A 24384-nucleotide genomic window follows, 5' to 3' on the forward strand; every position below is an offset into this window, starting at 1 on the left:
GTTTTGAAATAGTAAGGTCATGATTAAATGAGTTGACATTTACAGAGAGTTAAATTTTGTATCACAACAAACACTCTTCATGTGCTGTCAAAGTAAACGCTGCAAACTGATCCAGGCATTGAAGCAGGTGGCTCATATATCTCTAAAATAATAATAGGAGAATATGATGCATGCTGCCTGTATGTTTAGTAAGAGCAAATGTGCACAACTTGCACAAGGGTACTGGCACCCACAGTGGGCTGGCAGTGATGCCAGATGACATTGGCACACCGATAAGGAAAAAAAAAAAAAAAAAAAAAAACACACGAGCACCAAAGCAAGGACATGCTTCGCAGCCTACATCACACACACACACTTTCACACAAAAGGCACTTTCCTTGATCTTTTGAGAGTTTGCTGTGCTATAAAAAACACTGGCTGTTTCAAACCCTGTGAGACATCTTAAGGAAATGGAATCTCATAAGTGATTCCGAATCCTTACAAAGGTTTCAACACAATGTATCATACAAATTGTATTGTGCACAAAGGATACATGTGTTGATGCCTTAAAATTTGGCTAAAGTAAGGTTTTATCATTTTATGGAGAAGGAGACAGATACTTATATTGCTAAACAGTATATCTGGCAGTATAAGAGTAAAATGTTGTCTGTGAAAACAGTTAATTTTAAGCCATTTCTGATTGTGTTGCACCTGCCGCTCTGTAATTCCCTCTGAAGGATTCTAGCAAAAAAAAAAATTGGCTAAAGTTTCTTTTTTAAAAGTTGATCATCCGATAATTTTAAATATAGAAGCCCATTTGCACCACTGAATAAAAAGTAAAAAAAAAAAAAAAAAAAAAAAAAAAAATTACTGTGACATTATTTCTCAGAAATGGCAGTTTATATATCATAATTATTCATTTCTCAGATTTGCGAGTTTTTATCCTGCAATTTTTATATTTTATATATCGCAATTCTGTCTTTATTTCTCAGAATTGCCAGTTGCTATTACACAATTCAGACTTTATAATTCACAAGTGCAAGATTATATCACACAATTCTGAAAAAAAGTCAGAATTGTAAGATAAAAAAATCTCTATTTTTATTCAGTGGCGGAAATTACTTTCATATTTTTAGTCTTATTTTTTATTTTATGAAGTGGTAATAAGATAAAGAACATTAGGGATTTGCAAGACTAGTCAACTAAAGTTGACTAAACAGAACTGCAGCTGTTAGTCAACACTGAAAATACTAGTCGACTCGCAATTGTCACGTGTCTAGAGAACACGTAAGAAGAAGAAGATGAAGGCAAATAGTCTTTAATTAATCCACAAGACCGTAAATCCACAAGCAGGCAGGAAGGAAAACACACGTATGGATGTAGTAGACCGGACAAAGGCAAACTGAACAGACAGGATCTTAAGAAGGGAAGCTAACAAGGGACAGACAGGTGAGGATGATTAACAAGACACAGGTGAACTAACTAAAGTAATCAAAGAGAAGCAGAAACTGGGTCAATGAACACATGAGGGATGAAAACACAACAAAAAATTCCAAAGGTGTGACAGAAATTAACATTGCAAAAAAGATTAAGTTAATCTTAGACCTTCAGACCGGTCTGACTTGGGTTGCTATATCTTTTAAGACTGATCCAATTTATGGTTTTAGACCTTCAGACCGGTCTGACTTGGTTTGCTATATCTTTTAAGAGCCGACAGGTTTTGAGTAATCGCCGACAAATGCCCGAAATCACAGGCAAATCGGTGCTCGTTCACGCGAGTGACAATCACGCAGTGTGAATGAGCAAAGACGCGATCTGAGAGAATCGCCGACGAGTCGCCGATGCCCGTGAGATATTTGGCATGCTAAATATCTGGACCTGTCGGCGATTCAAAATCATGCTGTGTGAAAAGTGTTCTCACTGAAAACTACGTCGGCGATGACTAACAGCCAATGAGAGAGCAAGATACAGAGCAGCGGGGAGTTCGGGGAGGAGTTATAGACCACAATATCAGCAAGCATGGCTTTGTTTCAGAAAAAGACTTCTTCTCGGTTTATTTGGACCCAAGAAATGGAAGAAAAATTAGTCGAAATTTGGCAGGAGCACCCGTGTCTGATTGACGTTTCATCTGAGCTATCCCAGTCTCACGTGAGAACTCCGGTCTTGCACGCGTGATATCGCGTTGTTTCCCTTGTCACATCTCGCGTGTGTTTGGTTGTGAAACGTAGTTTGCATGCCAGACAGAGTTGTCTGTGATTCTTCCTAATGTAAAGTCATGCAGTGTGAAACCTTCTGTCGCCGATCCATCGTGCAGTGTGAACACAGCAGCGACTGAATGCTGGCCGAGATAGTCATGCAGTGTGAAAACAACAGTGACCCGACTACTTTGAAAATCGTGCAGTCTGAACTCGGCTTTAGTAAAGCAGACTATCAAAACCACCTAAAATCTCATAGACTTTCACTGAGGGTGTGAGATTTACGGTGTTTTCAAGCGGTCTACTGCCATAGCAAAGCTTAAAAACTCCCTACTGAAAAAAACAGCTAATTGGGTGCTTTGGCTGGTCTCCCAGGCTGGTTTTAAAGTGGTTTTGGCACCTTTTTAGATGGTCAGACTGTCTTAGCTGGTCAAGCTGTGAGACCTGCTAAAAGACCAACCAACCTTAACCCAGATTTTTTTTTTTATCTTAAACCAGCTAAGACTAGGCTAAGACTAAGCTGGTTTTAGCTGGGTTTTTACTGAATCAACTGGTTTTAACAGGTTTTAACTGTATTAGCATAGAAGCATGCTAACAACATGCTAGTAACATGCTAAAAATCCTAGAAATAAGATAACAAACATGCTAGTAACTTGTTAATCATGCTAGAAACATGCTAGTAGCTTGCTAATAAAGCTAGAAACATGCTAGCAACATGTTAGTAACGTGCCAATCATGCTAGTAACTTGCTAATCATGCTAGAATCATGCTATTAAAATGCTTTTAACATGTTAATCATGCTAGCCAACATGCAAGTCACTTGTTAATCATGTTAACAACATGCTAGCGACATGGTAGTCACTTTCTAATCAAGCTAACATCGTGCTAGTAACTTGGTAATCATGCTAATGGCATGCTATTCACTTGCTAGACATGCCATCAACATGCTAGTCACTTGTTAATCATGCTGGTTACATGCTAATCATTTGATAATCATGCTAGTCACTTGTTAATAATGCTAGCAACATGCTAGCAAACATGCTAATCACTTGCTAATCATGCTAACAACATGCTAGCGAAATGCTAGTCCCTTGCTTATGTTACTGACATGCTAGTTATTTGGCTAATCATACTAACGATGTGCTAATCATGCTAGCAACATGCTAGTCGCGTGTTAGTCATACTAGCAACATGCTAGTCTCTTGTTAATAATGATAACAACATGATAGCGACATGTTAGTCACTTGTTAATAATGCTAGCAACATGCTAGAAACATGCTAATTATGCTAGTCACTTTGCTAATCATGCTAGCAACATGCTCACGACATGCTAATAATGCTGGAAACATGCTAGCGACATGACTGTAACTTGCTAATCATGTTATCGATATACTAGTCACTTGCTAATCATGTTAACAACATGCTAGCAACTTGTTAATAATGCTACCAACATGCTAAAAAACATGCTAACGACATGAAAATACAGCTGAAACCAGCCATAGCTGATTGGTTGCTTTGCCTGGTCTCCCAAGCTGGTTTTGGCCACTGTTTTAGTAAGTCACGCTGGTCTTAACTGGTTTTTAACAATTTTTTTTTTTTACTGAATCAACTGGTCTTAGATGGATTAACACACACTAACACATGCTAATCGTACTAACCACATTCTAGTCACTTGTTAGTCATGCTACCAACATGCTAGTGACATGCTAATCATGCTGGAAACATGCTAGCGACATGATGGTAACTTTGCTAATCATGCTAGTGACATACTAGTCACTTTCTAATCATGCTAGCAACATACTAGTTTACAATTTCTTATCTATCTATATCTGTCTATTTATCTATTTTTCTGATAGATTGTATTGCCTTCAAAACTTTAAAACTACTTCAAATTAGTTAAAATTGAAAACCCTCAAACTTTAAGCTTTTAAAACTACTTTAAAACAAACTTTACTATCTAGTTATTTGTATGATAACTTAAAAATGATCTTATTCATTTCATATGTAAAAAGGGTGTTTACTGTGCACAGAGGTCTTAAGAGGTACAGCAGAAGTGGAGAAAATGTTTATGTTATACTCAACTGTATTTTTGTACCAGTGTAGGCTATTTTATAGATGTAATTTATAGTTACAAAAATATTATAAAAATCATGTGGTCCTCTACACAATCAGTGAAATTTTAACCTCAGGTGTGTCATTTATGCACCAAATGGAACTTCAACAATAGTTTTCAAATGGGCTTCCTGACTAATTTCCCATCTAACAGATGGGCCTGAACCTGGTGCCATTGGAGTCACTGTGGCTGGGTCGGGCAGATGCTCAAAAAAACGATACAACTGGCAAAGTTGTTCCTGCATGAATGAATTAATATTCGATAATTATTTTTCCATTGGCAGTTAATGAAGCCATAGTTTAAGTTGTATTTAGGACAAAGGGGAAAAAAATTATTACAGAAAATATCAATAAAGCTAAATTAAAGTACATCTCAAACAAAGCGTCACACTTCAGAAGACTTCAAATCTGACCCAGATGTACATAACAAGGAACCAGGATTAAAAGGATCGATACTCGTTCTGAAAGAAATGGTTCTTCTTTTAAACTAATTCAAACAAGATGACAGTTTTGAGTGAGATGTGTTTTCATTCATGCGGACGGGACAGGGATGAAATGGAATGGCTTAAACCCATCAAAAAGTATTTGCTTATTAGTTTCTTATAATATTCAAATTTTCGAGTGCTTTAAGAAGATTACCAATATGACACTTCAAAATGACTTTTTGATGGGGACACTCAAAAAAATTACACAGATAATTCTGAAAAAATACAGAAACACAACACAAAGAACATTTTAAGAAAATACAGAGTGGGAATAAATCATGAAATATGAGCAGAATAGACTATATACAGATGTATATGTAAATATAGGCCTATAGAATGGATTATCCATGACATGTTTTGATGCCCATTTTGGATAATTTTGGATTAAGTAGTTAATCTATGAACATTATATTTGCTATTTTTAGTAGCTCACCAAATATGGTTACAACTGTATATTATAAGGTTATACTGCTGAGTCTTCATATGTTACACAGAAATTGGTTCTGTTTGTGTTTTATGAATGAGTCCTATTGGTTGAAGACGTGCCTGGAGGGCAGCGCTTGTGTAAACAGAGACAGCCGTCTAATGTACCCCACTGCATGATGAATGGCCTCATCCATCAAAGGCAGAGCCCCACCATCCTACAGCGAATGAACTTCAATCTTAATGTGCTGCTGGTTTGATGTATGCTGTTTATTTTAATACTGCATCCATATTTCAGAGAATACCCACTCCCTTTCTGTTTCTCATCTTATGATTAAATGTGATGATTAGGTTCTAAACAAAAAGGTCTGAACCACTGCTATTTTAGGACACAGAGTAGCAAAAATAAATCATCCTGATAAATTCTGTCCTTTTTTAAAGAACGCATACACAAAAACAACCACAAGACATCGCCTAAGCAACCATGTCATGAAATTCAATCAGTGAACAACCATCATCCACAAAGATGTGTAAAAGCCAAAGCCAATTCTGGTGATAAATATGCTAGGCCTACACAGTGCTTTACGCCACACAGCACAATCAAAATAAACAACATGAATCTACAAAATGTTTAGCAAACACAAATAACAGTGGCGCGACTAGACAGACAGTTCTGATTGTTCGAGGGGGAATTCCTCTTTGTCTGCAACAGCATCCTAGAGTAGAGCTTCTGTTTCCAAGAAATATGTTCTACCCTCAAAAGCCAACATTTTATTGCACATCTATTACTTCTATAAAGACTTTTTTGGCTACTGCACCTTTAAAGAATTACTAACAGCTTGCACCAGCGCAAACCGTCTGTTGGCGTTTAAATAGTACTATCAGGATTTACTAAAAACATGCAGTGAAGAAAGCATGTATTAAAGGGTTAGTTCACCCATGTTTTACACACCCTCAAAGCATCCTAGCCGTATATGACTTTCTTCTTTCAGACGAATCCAATCAGAGTTAGGCTATATTAAAAATGATCCATCATTTTGTACTTCTAATTCGTGACTGGCGTTTTGTTTTGCTCTCTCTCCTCCACGCTTCCTAGTTTTCGTAACGAATCACCGGCGCGTGTGCGACACATACATCCTCTGTTATCCGCTGGAACAGCTTGCATGTACAATAGTCAGCAGAAGTGAGGAAAAAAGTGTTTATAACATTTTAAATATGGATATTTTTCTTACAAAAAAGCATCGATTCGCTGTAGGTCTTTATTCATGCCCCAGAGCCATGTGAGGCCCGTTTTATTATGGATGCGCGCACTTTATTTGACTACTTTTGGACTGTTGAACAAAAACATCCACCTACTCCCATTCTAACACTTGGAAGAGCCAGGATACTTTTTAATATAACTCCGAAGAAGAAAGGCATATACACCTAGGATGCTTTGAGGGTGAGTAAAACATTGGCTAATTTTCATTTTTGAGTGAACGAACCCTTTAAAACAGGTGGTAATTTGCACTGCTCTTGGTAGATTGCGCTGGTCATTATGGAAATGATCTGGCTGCGTCTGTGTTCTTTAAATGTGTGTATTGTCAGTAAATCACCTGCAGAATTTTCCCCTCCCATCGACACTTTTATGGAAATGCGCTCTAATGCTAATTTGCCCTGTTTATTAAATCTGGCCCCAAATATGGTAAATGGAAGCTCAACCATACTTGCTTGACATGCAAGACCAAGCCTAATTGGTTCTTGCAGAAGCTTGAATGTGCTTGCGAGAACAAACCTCATTGGTACTCTGCATAATTTTTGGGTGAACTTTTTCATTTAATTTTAACTTATTTATTTTTGAAGCACATTTAAATACAGTAACTGTTCGGATACTGTTTGGTTGAAATAGTGGTTTATCAAAATAATAAAAAAGTGGTTCAGCAAATAACAAAATTGAAAGCTGTCAAAAGGCTGAAAAATATATAAATTGTCTTGCATTCCTACTCACATTGGTTGTGAAATGTATTATTACTTAGAACAAAGTATATTAGGAAAAGGCCTTTTATGTGCCCCATTTAAAAACAACAAATAAACTACTGAGCAAAACAACAGCGTCATTCATTTTCTTTTTTCTCTCATCCTTTCTGCTCTCTCCCTTTAATCAGCAAGTCCCACACTTGCCTGTCCCAGATGCTGCTTTAATATCACATTTTCCCCACAGTTAATGTCAGCTGCAATGCATTTACTCTGTTATTGTCACTCTGCCACGTTCCCACTGATGGCATATCAGATGAAACCCAATTCAGAAATATGCAGGTTGATTTCATGACTGTGGATTTGCATGTTGATTAGATGTGATGGGTTCACATTTCATCTGCACATGGTGAAGCCAGATGAATCCATCAGAAAATGGCTGGATGAACCAGACCTCATCATGATGCGATTGAGATGATGTGCATGTTGTGCATTGATCACCTTGCGGTCACGGAAGCCGACTCGTTGTTTCTTTTTCTTCCCTTCTGAGCCCGCCTCATCTTCCTCCCCATCGCTACTCGACTCGAGAGCGCTGTCTGACTCCGCCTCCTCTGCCACATCCTTCAGAGGCTCCTCCTCCTTCATCTGCTCCTCATGCTTGACTGAAGACCCCGCCTCTGCATATGCTCTGCCAATCAGAAGAGAGCATGCAGATAAGTCACACTGAAAAGTATACACCAGTAATACTGTACACTGCTGGCAAAAGTTGAAATAATTAAAATTCCTTTTAGCAAAGATGAATTTTTTTTAGTTGTAAGTGTCACATGATCCTTCAGAAATCATTCTAATATGCTTAATCTAGCAAACTGTGTACAATTTTTCTCATGTGTCCACTTACAATTCTTTTTTAGCAATCAGACCTACAATTTCTGCTGGACGATATAACAAAACCCCCATAGATTACACCAAAAAAGCAATATAAACCATTTTTAGATGCACTTCTGGCTTAGTCCAGCTAGCAACCACATAGCAATGTGTTAAAAATCACTCTGAACACATAAGCAACTGCATAGCAACACTGTGACATGGTAGTGAGTTTTGCTTAGGCAAATCCCTCACATATTTTCTTCAAAAACAGTAAAAATCTACTTTACTCACCATTACACATGGGAACCAACATTGTCATTGTGTATTTATCTCTCAAAGTGTGCCTTATAATAAAAGTCAATGAAGAGTGCTATAGGGTCAATATCTTCAGGACAAAAAGCAGTAATTGAAAAAAGGTCTGCCGTTGTGTTGATGGGATGTGTGTTTGAAGGTTTGTTCAATAACTCAATATAATGAGACACAGAGAAAATGACTGCACAGACTGAAAACCGAAATGCCACCTTGTCCCATAACTCCTTCATTCTATAGATCACGTCACAGATGTATTTCTCTATATTTCTCTATATTGCTCTATATTCTCTATATTTCTCAGTTGCTCTATTCATACACACACACACACAGACACACACAGAGAGAGAGAGTACTAGACTGGCCTTCCCCAGACTGCAGATGAATCTCTGCAGATATGGGCTCTAAGGACACTTACATTAAAGGTGAAATGTGTCATTTTTTTCATTTTACAATACTTTCTCTTATCCCAGTTTAATATGCAGACACAGCTATATGTGAGCCATTCTTAGGGTGACAAAAACTCTGCAGGTGAATCTTACGAAACAAAGAACATTTTATGGTCTTAGTTCTATGGATGCACCAATATAAAAATGCTGGTCTATACTGTTAAAGTGACATAAAGACAAGGCAACTGTAAAAACGTAATGTAAATGTAAAAATAAGTCAACATTTGCATGTATGATAAAATATCCAAGCATAACCAATACAGATAAAAAATAAATACAAAATTAAATAAATAAATAAAAAGTAATACCAGGCACTTATTAATATACTACTGATATATCATGTATGTTGTGCCCCAAATAAAAAAAAATAAAAATAAAAATAAATAAAAAGGAAAGAAAGAAAAAGGGAGCATATTTTCTATACCAGGGTTCCTCAAATCTTTAGCTCGAACCCTGATCAAAGTCACCTGCCTGTGATTTTCTAATGATCCCAAAGACATTAATTAGCATTGATTAGCACGCTCAGGTGTGTTTGATTAGGGTTAGAGCTAAACTCTGCAGCAAAATGGATCTCGTGGTCCAGATTTGAGGATCCCTGTTCTAGACCATTACGTTTTTTTGTATTGTGACAATATTTTTAACACAATTTTTCACATTCAACTCCCTTGAAACTCATTACTGTAATGTGAAAAAAGTCCATTTCCATTATATATAGGGCTGTGCAATTAATCGAAAAACGGTTTCGATTTCGATTTCGATTTCCAACGATTATGAAATACAATAATCGGGATAAAATTATTATTGCGCCCCATTCCGCCCCCTTTTGCAGCGCTGCGCTTTCGTTCCTCCATAAAAGCCCAATTTTCCGTGCAAATCAGTAAAAACATGTAATGTGACTTCTGCAAAATGGGATGTGCTTGATTTATTGAAGTATATTTATTCATGTTTTTAAAAGCATGAAAGATAACTTGCACTGCTCCTCAGGAAGAGATATGGTGTTAGAGAAATTGCAGTGTTCTTAAGTGGGATTTGTTTTTTTGTCTCAAGGTGCGCACCTAAACGGTCAAATACATGCAAAAATGTGTCAAAATCCTGTGCTTAGTAATTATTAATGTGTACCTTCATCGGTCATGTAATAAATTAATGTAAAGAGTTGAGATGCAAAAATGTGTCAAAATCCTGTGCTTAGTAATTATTAATGTGTACCTTCATCGGTCATGTAATGTGTGCTTATTTCAAACAACAAAGAGTTGAGAATGAAAATATGCGTGTAACGGTAAATTTGTGCGCCAAACAGAGAGAGCTCAATGAAATAGGCGCGCAATTATTCTGACTAAAATATACATTTTGCTGAAAAAATTGTAGTTGGACAATAAATGTGACAAAAATTTTAAACCTACAAGTAAGTGTATTTATATGATAGCACTAACTGTAAAGTGACTGTAATAGGGTAACCAAAATAGCCTTTTTACTCAAATAATCTGTGCTTTTGTTATTATTTTCATTTTTAGTTTAGTAAATTTAACTAAAGCACTATTTTTGTGTTTAGATTGCAATGTTACAATGTTAGAATGTAATGTGATTTTAACCCTTTTGCACATAATATATGCCTACATGGTTACATTCACTTTATTTGTTTATTTATTTGTTTAATCCAAATACAAAAGCACAGAAAATACCGAGATATATACCGTATACCACAATTCAGCCCCCCCCCCAAGACGAGATATTTTTCCTTATAACGTCCAGCCCTAGTGTGTGTGTGTGTATGTGTGTGTGTATATATATATATATATATATATCTAATATATATATATATATATATATATATATATATATATATATATATATATATATATATATATATATAATATATTATATATATATATATATATAATATAATATATATATATATACATACTACAATACATATTATATATATATATATATATAATGCCATATATACACACATATATATATATATTCTATATATATAATAATATATAAAAACCTGTTATTTTGCCATTTCATTATTTCTCTGATTCCATTTAGTGCTGCTACTGGCACAAACATAAAGCAATCCAATTTAAAAAAAAAATGCTTTATGTAACTCTTGTCACAAAAAATAAAGCGACACTGAAGCACCTCAATAAAAGCTGATGTAACTCTTATACGTTATAATCAGGGGTGCACATAAGTGGTCTGCAGGGCCGCATGCGTGACCAAAATAAAAAATGCGCTATATAAATAAGTTCTGAGCGCGCATTTGCATACCGACAGGGTTGACAGCTGTTCATACACAATTACCATTTTAGATCGACAAACTGTACTATATAAGATTTCTTTTCAAACTGAAAGCATAAATATAGGCTATCCCATGCCGTTTTCAAAACACAATGCAAAACTGATTCATTCACTGACACTCTTTAATCAGCAGCAGTGCTAAATCCGGAAGCGCATATACTTACTTGCCGGCAACCCGCCAAAACAAAAGCCTGCTGATTTTAAGTTTGAAAATGATGAAAACGCATTTATTTATTTATTTTTAGACGCTTTCTTCTTCTTCTTCTTAAAGAGGCAAACAAAGAAAGTAGTAGTAAATATTAGCATTTTAAGTTTACTATAAAATAATTGTATTTGTATTTAATACTAGGCCTACGTTTTATTTTTAACAACATTATCACACATTATTATTTAGTTTATTATTTTATTAAAAAAAAAAACTAAATAATTAAAGTGCAATAATATTTTAACTATTATTAATAAATTTTTTATAGTTATATTTAATGGGTCATGCTATATGCAGTGTGAGGACCAAACCAAATCTCCAGGTTCTCTTATAAGAACTAGGCTGAAAAAAAGCATGTGCACCCCTGGTTATAATGCTGTATTTTATTTGTAAGACATTTCCTGTATGGGACAGGCGTCCACAGTGAGCTGTACCTTGTCCACAGTAGTCCAGCGCTGGCTGAGATGCCTGTCACCCCCGCCAGGGCGGCCAGCATCAGTCTGCGCCGCTGATAGGAACGGAAGGCACCGCTGTGATGCCGTCTTGACAACTGCACCATCCCGACGGTGACAGCCGTCAGCGCCCGCAAGCGGTACATACTGCAAGAAGACGGAAAGACAGAGCGATTACTATGCAAATAAAACTTTTAATTCAGAATGAGAATTACATCTGTGTGCGAATATCTCCTGGAGTGACATAAATGATACCATTTCAAATATTTAATATTTATGAACTAAGGTTATAAACTATGAAACGAAATGAAATTCATCCAAAGTCAAACAAGCCCATTCCACCTCTCTTTCATCAGAGATTTGGGCCAGCCTCAAATGGTGTGATATAATTTGATTCTGTCTGAAATTAAAACTGTAAATGTGGGTTCTGGATCTTTCCCGAACACTGCATGGATTAGCCTGAACCCCTACACTAGCACATCTCCCACGGCCCTGAGCCTGCACTCTCAAAAAACTAATTACCAGCAGTGCAGGGACAAGACACATTTTTAACAATAGACTTAAGAAAGTTATGAAATGAAATGGGGCTTTGTGGCTTTAAGTCCACATCTTTTAGTTTTGAGGTCATCTGTAAGTGAGCATACTCCTAAAAGTGACAAAATAAATTTTAGGAGGTGTAAGTATTTAAAATGTACAATTTTTTCACCTGAAGGGATGTATGAAAAAAGTTACCACCTTCCACAGACTAGCCAGTAGCAAATCACAGTTCATGGCTATAACATACAGTTAGCTCATTGTTTTTTTTTTTTTTTTTTTTTTTTTATGAGAGATGAAACATATGTCCCTGTTCTTTAATTTTATATTGAGATATAACTGAGTAAGATAAGTAAATGTGGAAAATATCTGCATACAAATGGGATATACAAGAGAAACTGTACTTTAAAAGTACAGAGTAGAGTACAGTAAAAAGTTGGCTCAAAGTATTGATCCAAAAATTTCAACCCAGTTTCATGAGAAAACAAGTATTTCACAAGTAAGTGAATTTATATAAATGGATTTTTAGAAAAGGGTGGAATTTTTTGAAAAAAGGGCTAAAACATTGCTATGACAATATGATGAAAAATCTGAGTGAATGTAACACATTTAAGTAAACTTTTTAAGCTTTAAAAAAACACATAGATCTAAAGGCCATGTTCAGATGTAAATATTAGCAACTAGCTAATTTTTATGCCAAAAATAAACTTTGTCCCTCAACAAAAATACCATGAAAAGGCCATGGTAGGGATGGGTCTGGCACTCATATAGCACTAGTGACTTGGAATATACTCCACAAAGCAATTACAAAACTAGAATTTATCATAGAAACTTCATTGCTAAATAACAAATTAGGCTGGGCATTATTCTGAATATCAAACTCAAATACAAATTCACATTGCTGCAGTTAAACCCTTTATATTACCAGTTCTGTCATGACAACTATTTAGTTTAGCATGGCAATATACATGACAATATTAATGTGTTTGGTCTTGGTGGAACAGATCTGCTACACTGCTGCTGTGAGCATGTAGGAAACACTGCTGCTGCACACATAACATATGAAATAACCCCCATTTATAACATACATGAAATCACCCTATAGCAGATCTATACAGGTGGAGCTGGGGAAGGTGGAGGGCTTCTGAAGCGCACTGCAACTGCTACAGCAAACACTAGACGAGTATTTGAATGTTGAGCAGCAAGATCATTGGCTGCTAATGTGAAAAGAAACCAATCTAAACATTCCCAAGTACAGTAACAAAATACAACAAAATACTTAAAGCGTTAGTTCACCCAAAAATGAAAAAAGCTCTCGGACTAAATCTAAAATATCTTAAACTGTGTTCCGAAGATGAACGGAGGTCTTACAGGTTTGGAAAGACATGAGGGTGAGTCATTAATTTTAATTTTTGGCTGAACTAACCCTTTAAGTACTTAACAATCTGTTAACAAGCAATATCAGTGTTTTAAAACAAGGTATATGCATTTATTTAGGCAGATGCAAGAGGAACATTAGAGAGCTGCTCTCAACTGCCCTGACCATTTTCACCATTTACTGAATCACATCACAACACCTACTGAAACCATTAGCTTAATTTGATATCATGCCATTTAGGTTAGTGATCATGGTATTATGAATCTAATATTATTCAAGGTCTTCTGGATCTCTTCAGAGTTCAAAGTTATGTCTGCATCAATAGGCCAAACAACATGAGGACATTGTTAGTTCTCATGTGTCTCATGACCAGAGGTCACTGATGTCAAACCTACAATGTGTCTAAAGCAGGGGTGTCCAAACTTGTTCCTGAAGGCTCACTGTCCTACAGTTTAGCTCCAACCCTTATTAAATATACCAGCTTATCAAGCTTTTCAGACTCGCTAGAAATTTCCAGGCAGGCGTGTGTTGGACTTAAACTCTACAGGATGTCAGCCCTCCAGGAGCAGGATTAAACACCCCTAGTCTAAGGCATCAAATTTGAATTGAGAGCTACAGAACTGTAATGCGGTTTAGTATATTCACCGCACTATGCTACTGAATGGCTTTAGAAGACTTGGAGAACAGCACAAAAGATATATGGACCACTTGGGATACTTTTATAGTGCTTTGTATGCAAATTTGGTGCTTAATACCATCCATCTCCATTCACTGAAAGAGCACATATTCTTCCAAATTCCACCTTACAAAAGAAAATTTCAAGAAAAGTCACAATCACAAAGTAAATGATGACTCATTTTCATTTTTGGGGAAACTGCTCTTGTTATAGGGGTTAACATATTGCAGTCAAACTGTGTACATATAACAACTTTTGAGTGAAGCCACAGGATAGCTCTTGAGACCTGTGATTTTCAATCTTCTTTTATGCCAAATTGTCAGACACCCCCACATAAACAAACCAGCATCTGCTCGTTTTTCCTTGAAAAGAGCTACTTATCATGTCTTTTGCATCTTTTGACATCAAACTGTAGGCAGAGAGGGACTGGCCAACTCTCCCTGTGTGTTCTGCTTCGTTCGTAGGAAGGCAAAAGCTCCGGAGAGGCTAGAGCCACCTGTCCGTTTTCCAATATTGACTGTATTTTGATTGAGGTCCTGATTCAGCAGAACATAATGAGAGTGGGAGCGCTACATGCTAATTGGAGTGAGCACTTGTGCGTGACATTGCAGACTGATGGCGTTGGTCTCTGGGGCTGAGGGACAGTGGGACTGAGAGCTGCGCAGAACTGCATTAGCCCAGTAAACACCCTGGTGGGTTCAATCAGAGTGAGTGCGACTGGTTCAAGCCTTCTCGAAGAACACTTTCTGCGACTTCACATTGCAAGGCTTTTGTTATGGCCATTACAATGTTATTAATGTAATGTTTGCACAGTTTAATTGTAATTATGATTAGCTTTTCATTAAAATGTTACTTCCAATGTGGACTGAAGCTGGTGTAGATAACACATTTGGGCAGCAGTGAACTAACAGTATGATTAACAGTTAAAACATTTGAAAAACTTTTGGACACATTTTAATTTAAGGTCCAATTCTCACTGTTAACCAACTATAAACTATGGATTTTGCCTCAATAAACTCCTTAACAGGTAATAAGGTAGTTGTTATGTTTAGGTATGGGGTACGATTGAGGGATCTAAAATATGGTCATGCAGAAAAGGGCATTAATATGTGTTTTATAAGTACTAATAAACAGTCAATATGTTAGTAATATGCATGCTAGTTAAAAGTGAGTATAATTTGTTTCTTATAATAAAGTGTTAACAATTTTCTTAATTCAAAACCGCCCAAAGTGGCAACATGGGTGATGCTCATCTTTTTTTAATCAGTATTTTTTTATTTTTTGAAAATACATTAAAAATGCCATTCATGGTGACTTAAACCTACTTCATTTATGATGAGCATACCATAATAATGAAACAAGGAATTAAAAGGGGATAAAGTAAAAAATGTTAGGTTGACACCATAGTGTTTTAAACTAAATTTTACATTCTTTTCAAAAGATTTTCATCATACACAATTTTCATAGCAGACAAGTACATCATGGTTAAGTACTATGTGTTTCACTCACATCCCGAGGCTGCTGATGAAGGAAAAGCTGCCAAATTGTATACAATAACATATGAGACGCCATGCCAAGTGCCACATTTAGACTGAGTACTGATGCTTTCCTTAACATTAACCTTCACAGTTCATGGAGATTCAATTGAGTAGTGAAAGTGATTATGTAAGTCAATTTACAGCAGTTTTTTAAAGTAATAAAGATGCACATTATGCAAATACTTAAAGACAGTTCATAAGGTTTTAAGTTTATCCACACATCAGAGAAAATCTGAATTAACCGCAAGTGACATTCTGTGAGAGAGAAAAATGATTCTTAGTCAATCGCATTACAGTTGCAGTCGTTCATTACAGTCTTTTATATAATATTTTGGACAGTAATTAACTAAATTTAATTTCACTTAAATCACAAAGGAATATAACTTGCTTTAAAAGAATATGAAATTGACTACTTACAAGATACTAACATGGTATTTTTTTATTTTTTTTAAATGGGTCTCTTGTGAAAAAGAAGTGTGCTTAATTATATTTTCCCTTGAATGTGCACTTATAGTGTATTTCAAATCTAAAAAGTATGTTAAAAAAATTACTTGCAGATAATATAATCAGATAAGAGAATAAAATTTCATGGCTTTGTTTCTTAACACACTTGCGAACACCTTTAAAAAATGCACTTTGTAGATTTCAAATCCAATGTTTTAAAGTATCACATGTAAAGATGCTCTATACATGGGTCAAAAAGCATGCAACTAAATGCATTTAATATAAATCTAAACATACTTTACCGTTTAATTGTCAATAACATGAAAGTACGTGTCCAAAACATTACATTTAGTTCACACTTAGTGTAATAATTATATTTTTCCATAATAACGACTCTTTTAAAAATATGAAGTCTACTTCTTTAACACAAAGCAAAAATTACATTTCTGTTATGATTTCCTCATCCTCACATTGTCCCAAATGCATATCATTTTCTTTCTTCTGTGAAAACACAAAAGAAGATATTCTGAAAGACAGCCAAGCAACACTGCACCCCACTGACTTTTTCTGTACAGACAAACGTTAAGACATTTTTTCAAAATACAGCTATTTCTTTTTTGTGTTCCATGGAAATTTGGCCGATTAACAAAAGAGCTCAAAAGAGCAGCTTAAACATTCAATAAAACACTTCTTTGTGTGTTACACAGAAAAAATAAAGTCATAGGGGTTTAGAAGCACAGCAGCCTCTGACAAGAAACACTTAAGGTAGCCCACAGTTCTTGTATGCCCAATTGGTTGGGCATAATTCCTACATGGACTCGAGACTTTTGAGACTCCCAAACCATTTTATTCAAAGAGAGCTCTTTAACCTTGCCTCTCTGCAGTCTTCAACAGCAAACAGTCTGCAGCAGTCAGGGTTTCACATATCCAGTGGCAATCTGGACTGGGCTTCTCTCTATGCACCAGTGATCTAACAGCCACACGTCTCTCAGATAAGGTTCTGCCAGGCATTGCACCAACATGAGGCATCAGGGCCAACTTCAGCAGCAGCTGAGGACAAACTTGACTGAGGACCAACATTGTTTCTTACAGTGCAAAAGAAAGCTGATGAAAGGCTGAAATATCACCAAAACACACTGCCACTATCAGCAGCAATCATATTTGCATTTTATCATCAAACGAGGTGAAATAAAACTATGCTTTGAATACGCCCGTCTAAATATCCTCAAGGTACAGGCTGCAATTATCTGAGCTCCCAGAACATCGCCTGCAGCACAAAACATTTCACTACACTGATGACAATCAGAGACATAAAGTGGAGTAGACAGATCATTAATTTGTACAAAACCAAATTGGAGACACTGTAACACCCAATATGTCAGATGTTGGAACGTAGGTAACGACCGTTTGTTTACTTGCATGTGCATTTACAGGACTATGGCTTTTGCCTCAATAAACTCCTTAGTTAGTAAGATAGTTGTTATGTTTAGGTATGGGGTACGATTGAGGGATATAAAATTTGCATGTGCCGATAACTGACAAAAAGCAGTCAATGGATACTAAATTTCAACAACAAATTATTTTGGAATTTTGAGTAGGCCTAAATATTAATAACCATTCACTGCATCTCAGTAATTTTGTGCCTATGTCATTTGTTGTTATTAAATTCTATATAATAGAATTATTTGGCCACTGATCATTCACAATATTGAATATCAAAAACCAAAACATAAGTCAACCACTAGTCAAAATATGCTCTCAAAAGTTGGAATATGACTTGTAAATAGGTTTGGGTATCGTTTAAATTTGATCAATTCCAATTCTGATTCCAATTCTGCTTAGCGATTCCGATTCTTAGCGATTCCCAGTTTTGATTCCAATGTGGTTAAAAAAATCAAAAGTCAAACATTTAGATATCAAAGGGTTTGTTTTTGCAGCATTCAATTTTTCCTTTCTCTTTGGAATGTTGCAAGCTCTTGGTGCATGAAGAAGATCTGTAAAATTGCAAAGACTAAAGTCTCAAATCCAAAGAGATATTCTTTATCAAAGTTAAGACTCGTCCACACCCCCCTAAAACGGCTCGTTCAAACACGCCCCAACATATCTACGTCACTATGTGGAAATATTTGCATAATGCCGCCCAAATGTTCACGCAAAGAAAGAAGGCGTGGTTTCAGCAACCGCAGTTAGTGTTGAAGCAGCCATGTCAGGGAGATGCTGTGTGTTTCTAGGCGAAAGCAAAAGCACTTTATTTGACCTTCCGGAAGTAAATGTATTTAAGAAGCTTTAAGATTACTTACAACAGAAGAGCAATGCATTTTATGGACGACCGTTTCATGAACCTAGGAGATACAGAAGATACAGAAGAGAGTAGGCCATCTGCGTACTGCTCAGAATTGACAAAATGGCACTACGCTGATTTGGAGAGACACAGAGGAGAGGGATTGTTGAATAAAGTCTTTATTTTTGTTTTCATTGTGTACAAAAAGTATTCTCGTTGCTTCTTAACGTTACGGTTGAATCACTGATGGCAGATGGAGTATTCTGATGATGCTTTTCATGCTTTCCTGGACCTTGACACTGTTTACAGTCTGAGTTTACCGGTTTTCATCCAAAATATCTAAATTGCGTTCCGCAGTCGAACAACGCTTTTACGGGTTTGGAACAACATGGAAGTAAGTGATTAATGGCAAAATTTTCATGGAGTTTTCATGGAGTATCCCTTTAAAGCCAGGGGTGCACGATAAATATTGGCCAATAATTAATGCGCATCTCATCAGTAAAGCCAGTTCTCTAATCAGCGGTAAATTCCATCAGGTGTGTGATTTCACATAGAGCAGCTGTTACTACACAGAGACGTTCATTATCAGCGTGGATTTGCGGAGCTTGTCAGTTAACAACGGCTCCATGTAGTAGATGCTGCTCTGTATGAAATCAGCACCTGATGGAATTTACCGCTGATTAGAGAACCAGCTTTACTGACGAGATGCGCATTAATTATTGGCTGACATTTATTGTGCACCCCTAATTAAAGCATTTCAACATATTCTGTTACACCAAATACACAAAATAATGATCTTTAAAAAAAAAGCATCACATGACCCCTTTAAACATATTTATTCTGTCTCTCTTTTTTGCAAAACATTTAATTGCTGCTTAATACCATGAACAAAAATCAGCCGGCTACATAAAAACTGTCCTGGACTGAGTTGACAGAGCTGCACGATTTTTGAATTTATGCATAGTATGATTCAACGACTCACTCAAGATTTACTTGTTTTATTACTGGATGAATCTGTTTTTGAATGAATCTCTTGAATCAATAAAGATTAATACATTTTTAACAGCCCTTTTTCGCCACTTAAAAAAAAAAGAAGATGCGCACATAGGAATTGATAAGTGGATTTGAAATATTCATTTTACAACAAGTATCTGATTCCCGAACTTAAGTATCCGATTCTGGAATTGGAATTGATTTTCGATTCCCAAACTACTTGTAAACAAAGGCCACAATGCGTTTTGTTTGTTTGTGGGTACGTTTTGTAGTAATGTTGTCAGTTATGTTAATATTCAATTCTCAAGTCAGTGAAAACTTGGACTCTTATTACATTTTTTCCCCCATTTATCGACCCTGTTCTAAGCTTTTCGGAATTATGTCTAAAACTTTGTATTACGGGCACTTCTCATGTTTATTTTCCTCTTTTTTGATAAAACACCACAGCCTACCTATTGTTGCTAACCTTATCTGTCCTTTAAAAACAAACCGTGCACCAATCTTGTGAAGGTTACTTCCAACAGTAATGATAATGTGCCATGTCACAAAGCTCGAATCATCTCAAACTGGTGTAGTGAACACGTCAATGAGGTCACTATACTCAAACGTCATCCAGACCTCAGTCCAATATGAAATGTGGTGGAATGGGAGATTTGCATCATGGATGAGCAGACGAAAAATCTGAAACAACTACATGATGCTATCATGTCAATATGTACCCAGCACCTTGCTGAATTCATGCCATGAAGAGTTACAGCAGTTCTGAAGACGTACTAGCAAGGTGTACAAGTGGCTGGTGAGTGTATATGTCAAGTTTTTTAACAAAAATCTGTTCAACGTTTTATAATGCTTGTTAATGACTAATTAGACATCTTCAGGGTCCTCCAAGAGCCTTTCTACCATTTAACATTTCCGTTCTAGAAGCTTTATTTTCAATAATCAATAAATGTAATACCATTGTTGAACAGCGCAATTGTAAGCGGTTTTGCTGTTAGCTTTCAAATAATTTTGAAGTTAGGACAGCTGTGGTTTTGTCCTAAAGTTACGACAGTTTTTATGATTTTTTTGTCAAGTTAGGTGGTTTCTGAAATACCCCTTCCTATCTGTAAGATAAGATAACACACTTAGGAAATGCTGTTCTGTAATAGCTTTTGTCCTAAATGTGGTCCTAACTGAAATGACCATGGTTACCAAACAGATAAGATAAGACTTTAAAGTTAGGATCTTTCTGTAATACGCCCCCTGGACATCAGTTTTTTTTTTTTTTTTTTTTTTATGTAATTTTTGGGAAGTTTATCAGTAAAAGTGTCTGATTGTTATAGGAATGAGTTCTCCTAAATAAAAGTTACTGCAGACTACCCCTAAAATACCATGTAAACACACACACACAAAAAAAGAAGTACTAACTGTATTATTACCACAAGACATGACAGCTATATTCATAACAGAAATGTCAACATGGTCAACATTAAACTTGTTTGTCAACAAGAGCGTCAATAATGCTTTTAATGTAGAAGAACAAAAATATGACACTGCTTCACACAAGAGTGACATAAACTGTGTCCTAGGCAAATATAAGAGCTTTAAAATATCCAGAGTTTATCAAATATGAGCCAGAGTTTACGCTGGGCATGTGGATGAGCCCTGAGGTCTTATGCAGCCGAATCATTAGCAAAAGCTACACATTTTAACTGCTTCCTTTTCACTGTTACATGTTCATATACTGTCAGACGTCTAGAGACTGCATATATGGATATGAATAATGACTCCGTTTTCAACTGCAGTATGTTCATGCACAAACGATCGCTCACATGCAGACAGCCCAGCTATCTATCTAAACTATGCTCACGCGCTAGCTCCTGTGGTTGTCTGTCTCTGTCAGTGCAGTTAATGTGATCGAGTCTGATCATATACTCACTCTGACACTTCAGGCGATCTCGGTTAAAGTCCTGCGCGGAAGATTTCTTCAGGAAAAGCTATAGATTCTCCTCCGGTTCTCCGTTAACGGCAGTCTCTGCTGAAGTTCCGCGTCTACGGAGGCCGAGCACAAACACACCCCACAGCCTCCTCCTCCTCAACACATCACCTCTGCGGGAATAACTCCCTTCTGTTTGTAAACACAACAAGTATTCATAGGCGAGGTGAGAAAGCTTTTGTGTTGCTTTCGTCAAAAAATTGTAAGTGTCATAGGAGTGGTTGGAGTAGAGACAAATGAGTCTTAAAAACAAGGTGTGCTGCTATAGCTTTGCTCACTGCGAGGAAATAGGCTAGATAAGCACTTTTGGCTATTATAGCTAAATACTTTATTTTCCATACTTTCGAAAATGTACACTGATATTACAATGCTTAATTCAAACATTGATGGTAATTTTATTTTCTGTGATACCATTTAAATCCCATGGTAAATATGGTACACTTTAACATCCATGGAACCTTTACATTCCACAGAAGGTTCTTCATAGAGGGGTTGAAAAATAAAGTTCTTAACATTTTTTAATGTTCTTCACGCTAAGAAAATGGTTCACTGACTGTTTTTTTGGGGAACTAAAAATGGCTCTTATATCACTGTAAAATATATATCTCATACAGTAGCCTATATGTCCAAATCCATAGATTCCATACCTACTTTCTAGCTGTGTGTGCTTCTCAGTTTACAGACTTACATAACATTAAATTACTTACGTAACATTAAATTACACAGTTAAATCAGAGTCATCATTAAATTAAGTGTTATGACTAAATAAGATAAGCCTTTCGCCCTTCATAATATCTTCTTACACACACACTCATACTCATAAATAAAACATCCAGGGATTTATTTCAGAAATTTGTTATGTTTAATGTATTAGACTATGTCACCTATGTCAACTTTTTTTTTTTCTCGTTGTGTTGTCATAAATAGGGTGTCACCTTGCCAGAAAATCCAGCTAAACTAGCTTCAGATGATAACTAAACTGCATTTAACTGGTTGAAACTGATCGTAGTTGCTCAGCTGGACAACCAGCAAGAGTAACCAAAGTCAAATTGTGTAAGACGAGCACCTTGTCTAAGCCACATGTCCATGTTCTAAAATAAAGCTTTGATTATAGTTGACCTTGACCACTTTAGGGCAGTATGACTTGATCTTTTCAGCAGGGCCTGGTCATAAACCCTTAAATGTCTGTGTTCACGGTGTGGGGCTGGATACTTGATTCAGTTAAATGATTTTATTTCCCTTTCAAGACGTCTGGCAGCCTCCCTGCAGATAGAGATGACTCAATATCAGAAGTGTATGCCCAAAGCACACAAAACAAAAGGACCAGAAATAGGCAGCATTTTTGAAAGTTTTTCTCCTACGTGTTTGAACTTGCTCAGTTCTTCTAATTCCTTCTTTCTTCGGCCCTCCTCTTTTTCTCCCTCCCTTCTGCTGTGTTTCCTCTGCTGTAATTCATCTCCTAGTGTTATCTCACACATACTCCCTCCGTATTTGGCAAATTTCCTCTCTGGATCAACCGACCGTGAAACAGGATCTGAGCTTGGGTGCATAGAGGATCCATCTATGCAAACTATTCTATTTTGGATGCTCTCGAAGACCAGATTTTTTTGTTTAATGTAGATTTAAGTTAAATGTGGATTTATAATTTAGTCTGTGTGAAGCTTGGCTTCATCATCACCGGGTTATAAAGAGTTCACTTTTTGCCATAACCCACTAAATAATTAGGCACTGTTAGTCTGCAAGATCTAGTTACATTAAAGATTCTATATACAAGTTAAACACTTGGCAAACAACTGCTGGTGCGTTGATATAATAACGCTTGTCAAACAGTGATAGTGAGTAGTGATTTAACACCCTATGAAACTTAACCTCTAACCTTAACCTTAGTAAAGACTATCCATAAAGTCTTAAATTGACAGGTGAATGCATGATTTGCCTAATGAAATCAGCTGAGGTCGAGGGTTTGATTTGGTTTGGGGAGGAAAATCATGCTGTTGAAGTCCTCTATGCTGGTCTTCTCCTAAAAGTTGCCTATAAACAAACTTTTAGCCAATACAATAATCTCCAATTTCTCTCCTTGGAAATCGCAAGAAGTAAATCTTCATTTTGACTAAACAATACACTACCTTTCAAAAGTTTGGGGTCAGTAAGTGGTGTTTTTTTTAAATAAAGAAATATAACTTTTATTCAGAAAGGACAAATTAAATTAAATTAATAAAATGTTACGAAATCTATTTTTAAATAAATGCTTCTTTTTATGAACTTCCAATGAATCCTGAAAAAAAATCAGTTTCCACAATTTTTTTTTTCAAAAGAAACAGAATAAATGTTTCTTCTTTATAAAAAAATTAATTATTAAGTCATGACCACTTGTGTTTTTATACATTAACTAATCAAAATAAGCTGAACAATTTCAATTTAGTTTCATTTGAATATGAAAATCAATTTAATTTTCAGTGTCGGTTAATGTAATTTAAGTTGAAATTACTTGTACAACTAAGTTGATTATACCTAAAAAATGTAAAGTAGCAGTTGAACACAGGTTTTTAAGTTGAAATCAGTGGGGATTTTTTACTGTGTCGAGCCAAAAATCGGCAAATTAGAATGGTTTCCAAAGGATCATTATATGACTCTGAAGACTCCTAAAAATTTAGCTTTTCCATTACATATTAAAAAATATATTTTATTTAAAATATTTTATTACAATTGAAAGCAGTTTATTTAAAATTGTCATATTTTTTCCACAATAAATTTTTACAGTATGTTTGATCAAATAAATGCATAAGTGTCTTCTTTCAAAAACATAAGACCTCAACTTTTTTTTGTAAGAAG

The 24384-nt window shown here is 35.9% G+C and overlaps 1 protein-coding gene across 4 annotated transcripts in view; it reads right to left on the minus strand.

Annotated features, from left to right (window-relative positions):
- LOC109075779 (calcium uptake protein 1, mitochondrial) overlaps nt 1–21696 on the minus strand; it is a 70223-nt gene extending 48527 nt beyond the window's left edge. For 2 of the 4 annotated variants that reach the window (XM_042736227.1, XM_042736225.1), the window contains exons 1-3: nt 21496–21696; nt 11716–11880; nt 7649–7835 (exon numbers count right to left, since the gene is read on the minus strand). In XM_042736227.1, coding sequence (XP_042592161.1) covers nt 7649–7835; nt 11716–11879 — 351 coding nt within the window. In that variant the 5' untranslated portion in view covers nt 11880; nt 21496–21696. The remainder of the gene's footprint in view (nt 1–7648; nt 7836–11715; nt 11881–21495) is intronic. The other 2 variants (XM_042736226.1, XM_042736228.1) reach the window with 2 other exon arrangements.
- Nucleotides 21697–24384: the final 2688 nt, after the last annotated feature.

Source organism: Cyprinus carpio, chromosome B13 (assembly GCF_018340385.1).
Source record: "Cyprinus carpio isolate SPL01 chromosome B13, ASM1834038v1, whole genome shotgun sequence".
Lineage (NCBI taxonomy): Eukaryota > Metazoa > Chordata > Actinopteri > Cypriniformes > Cyprinidae > Cyprinus > Cyprinus carpio.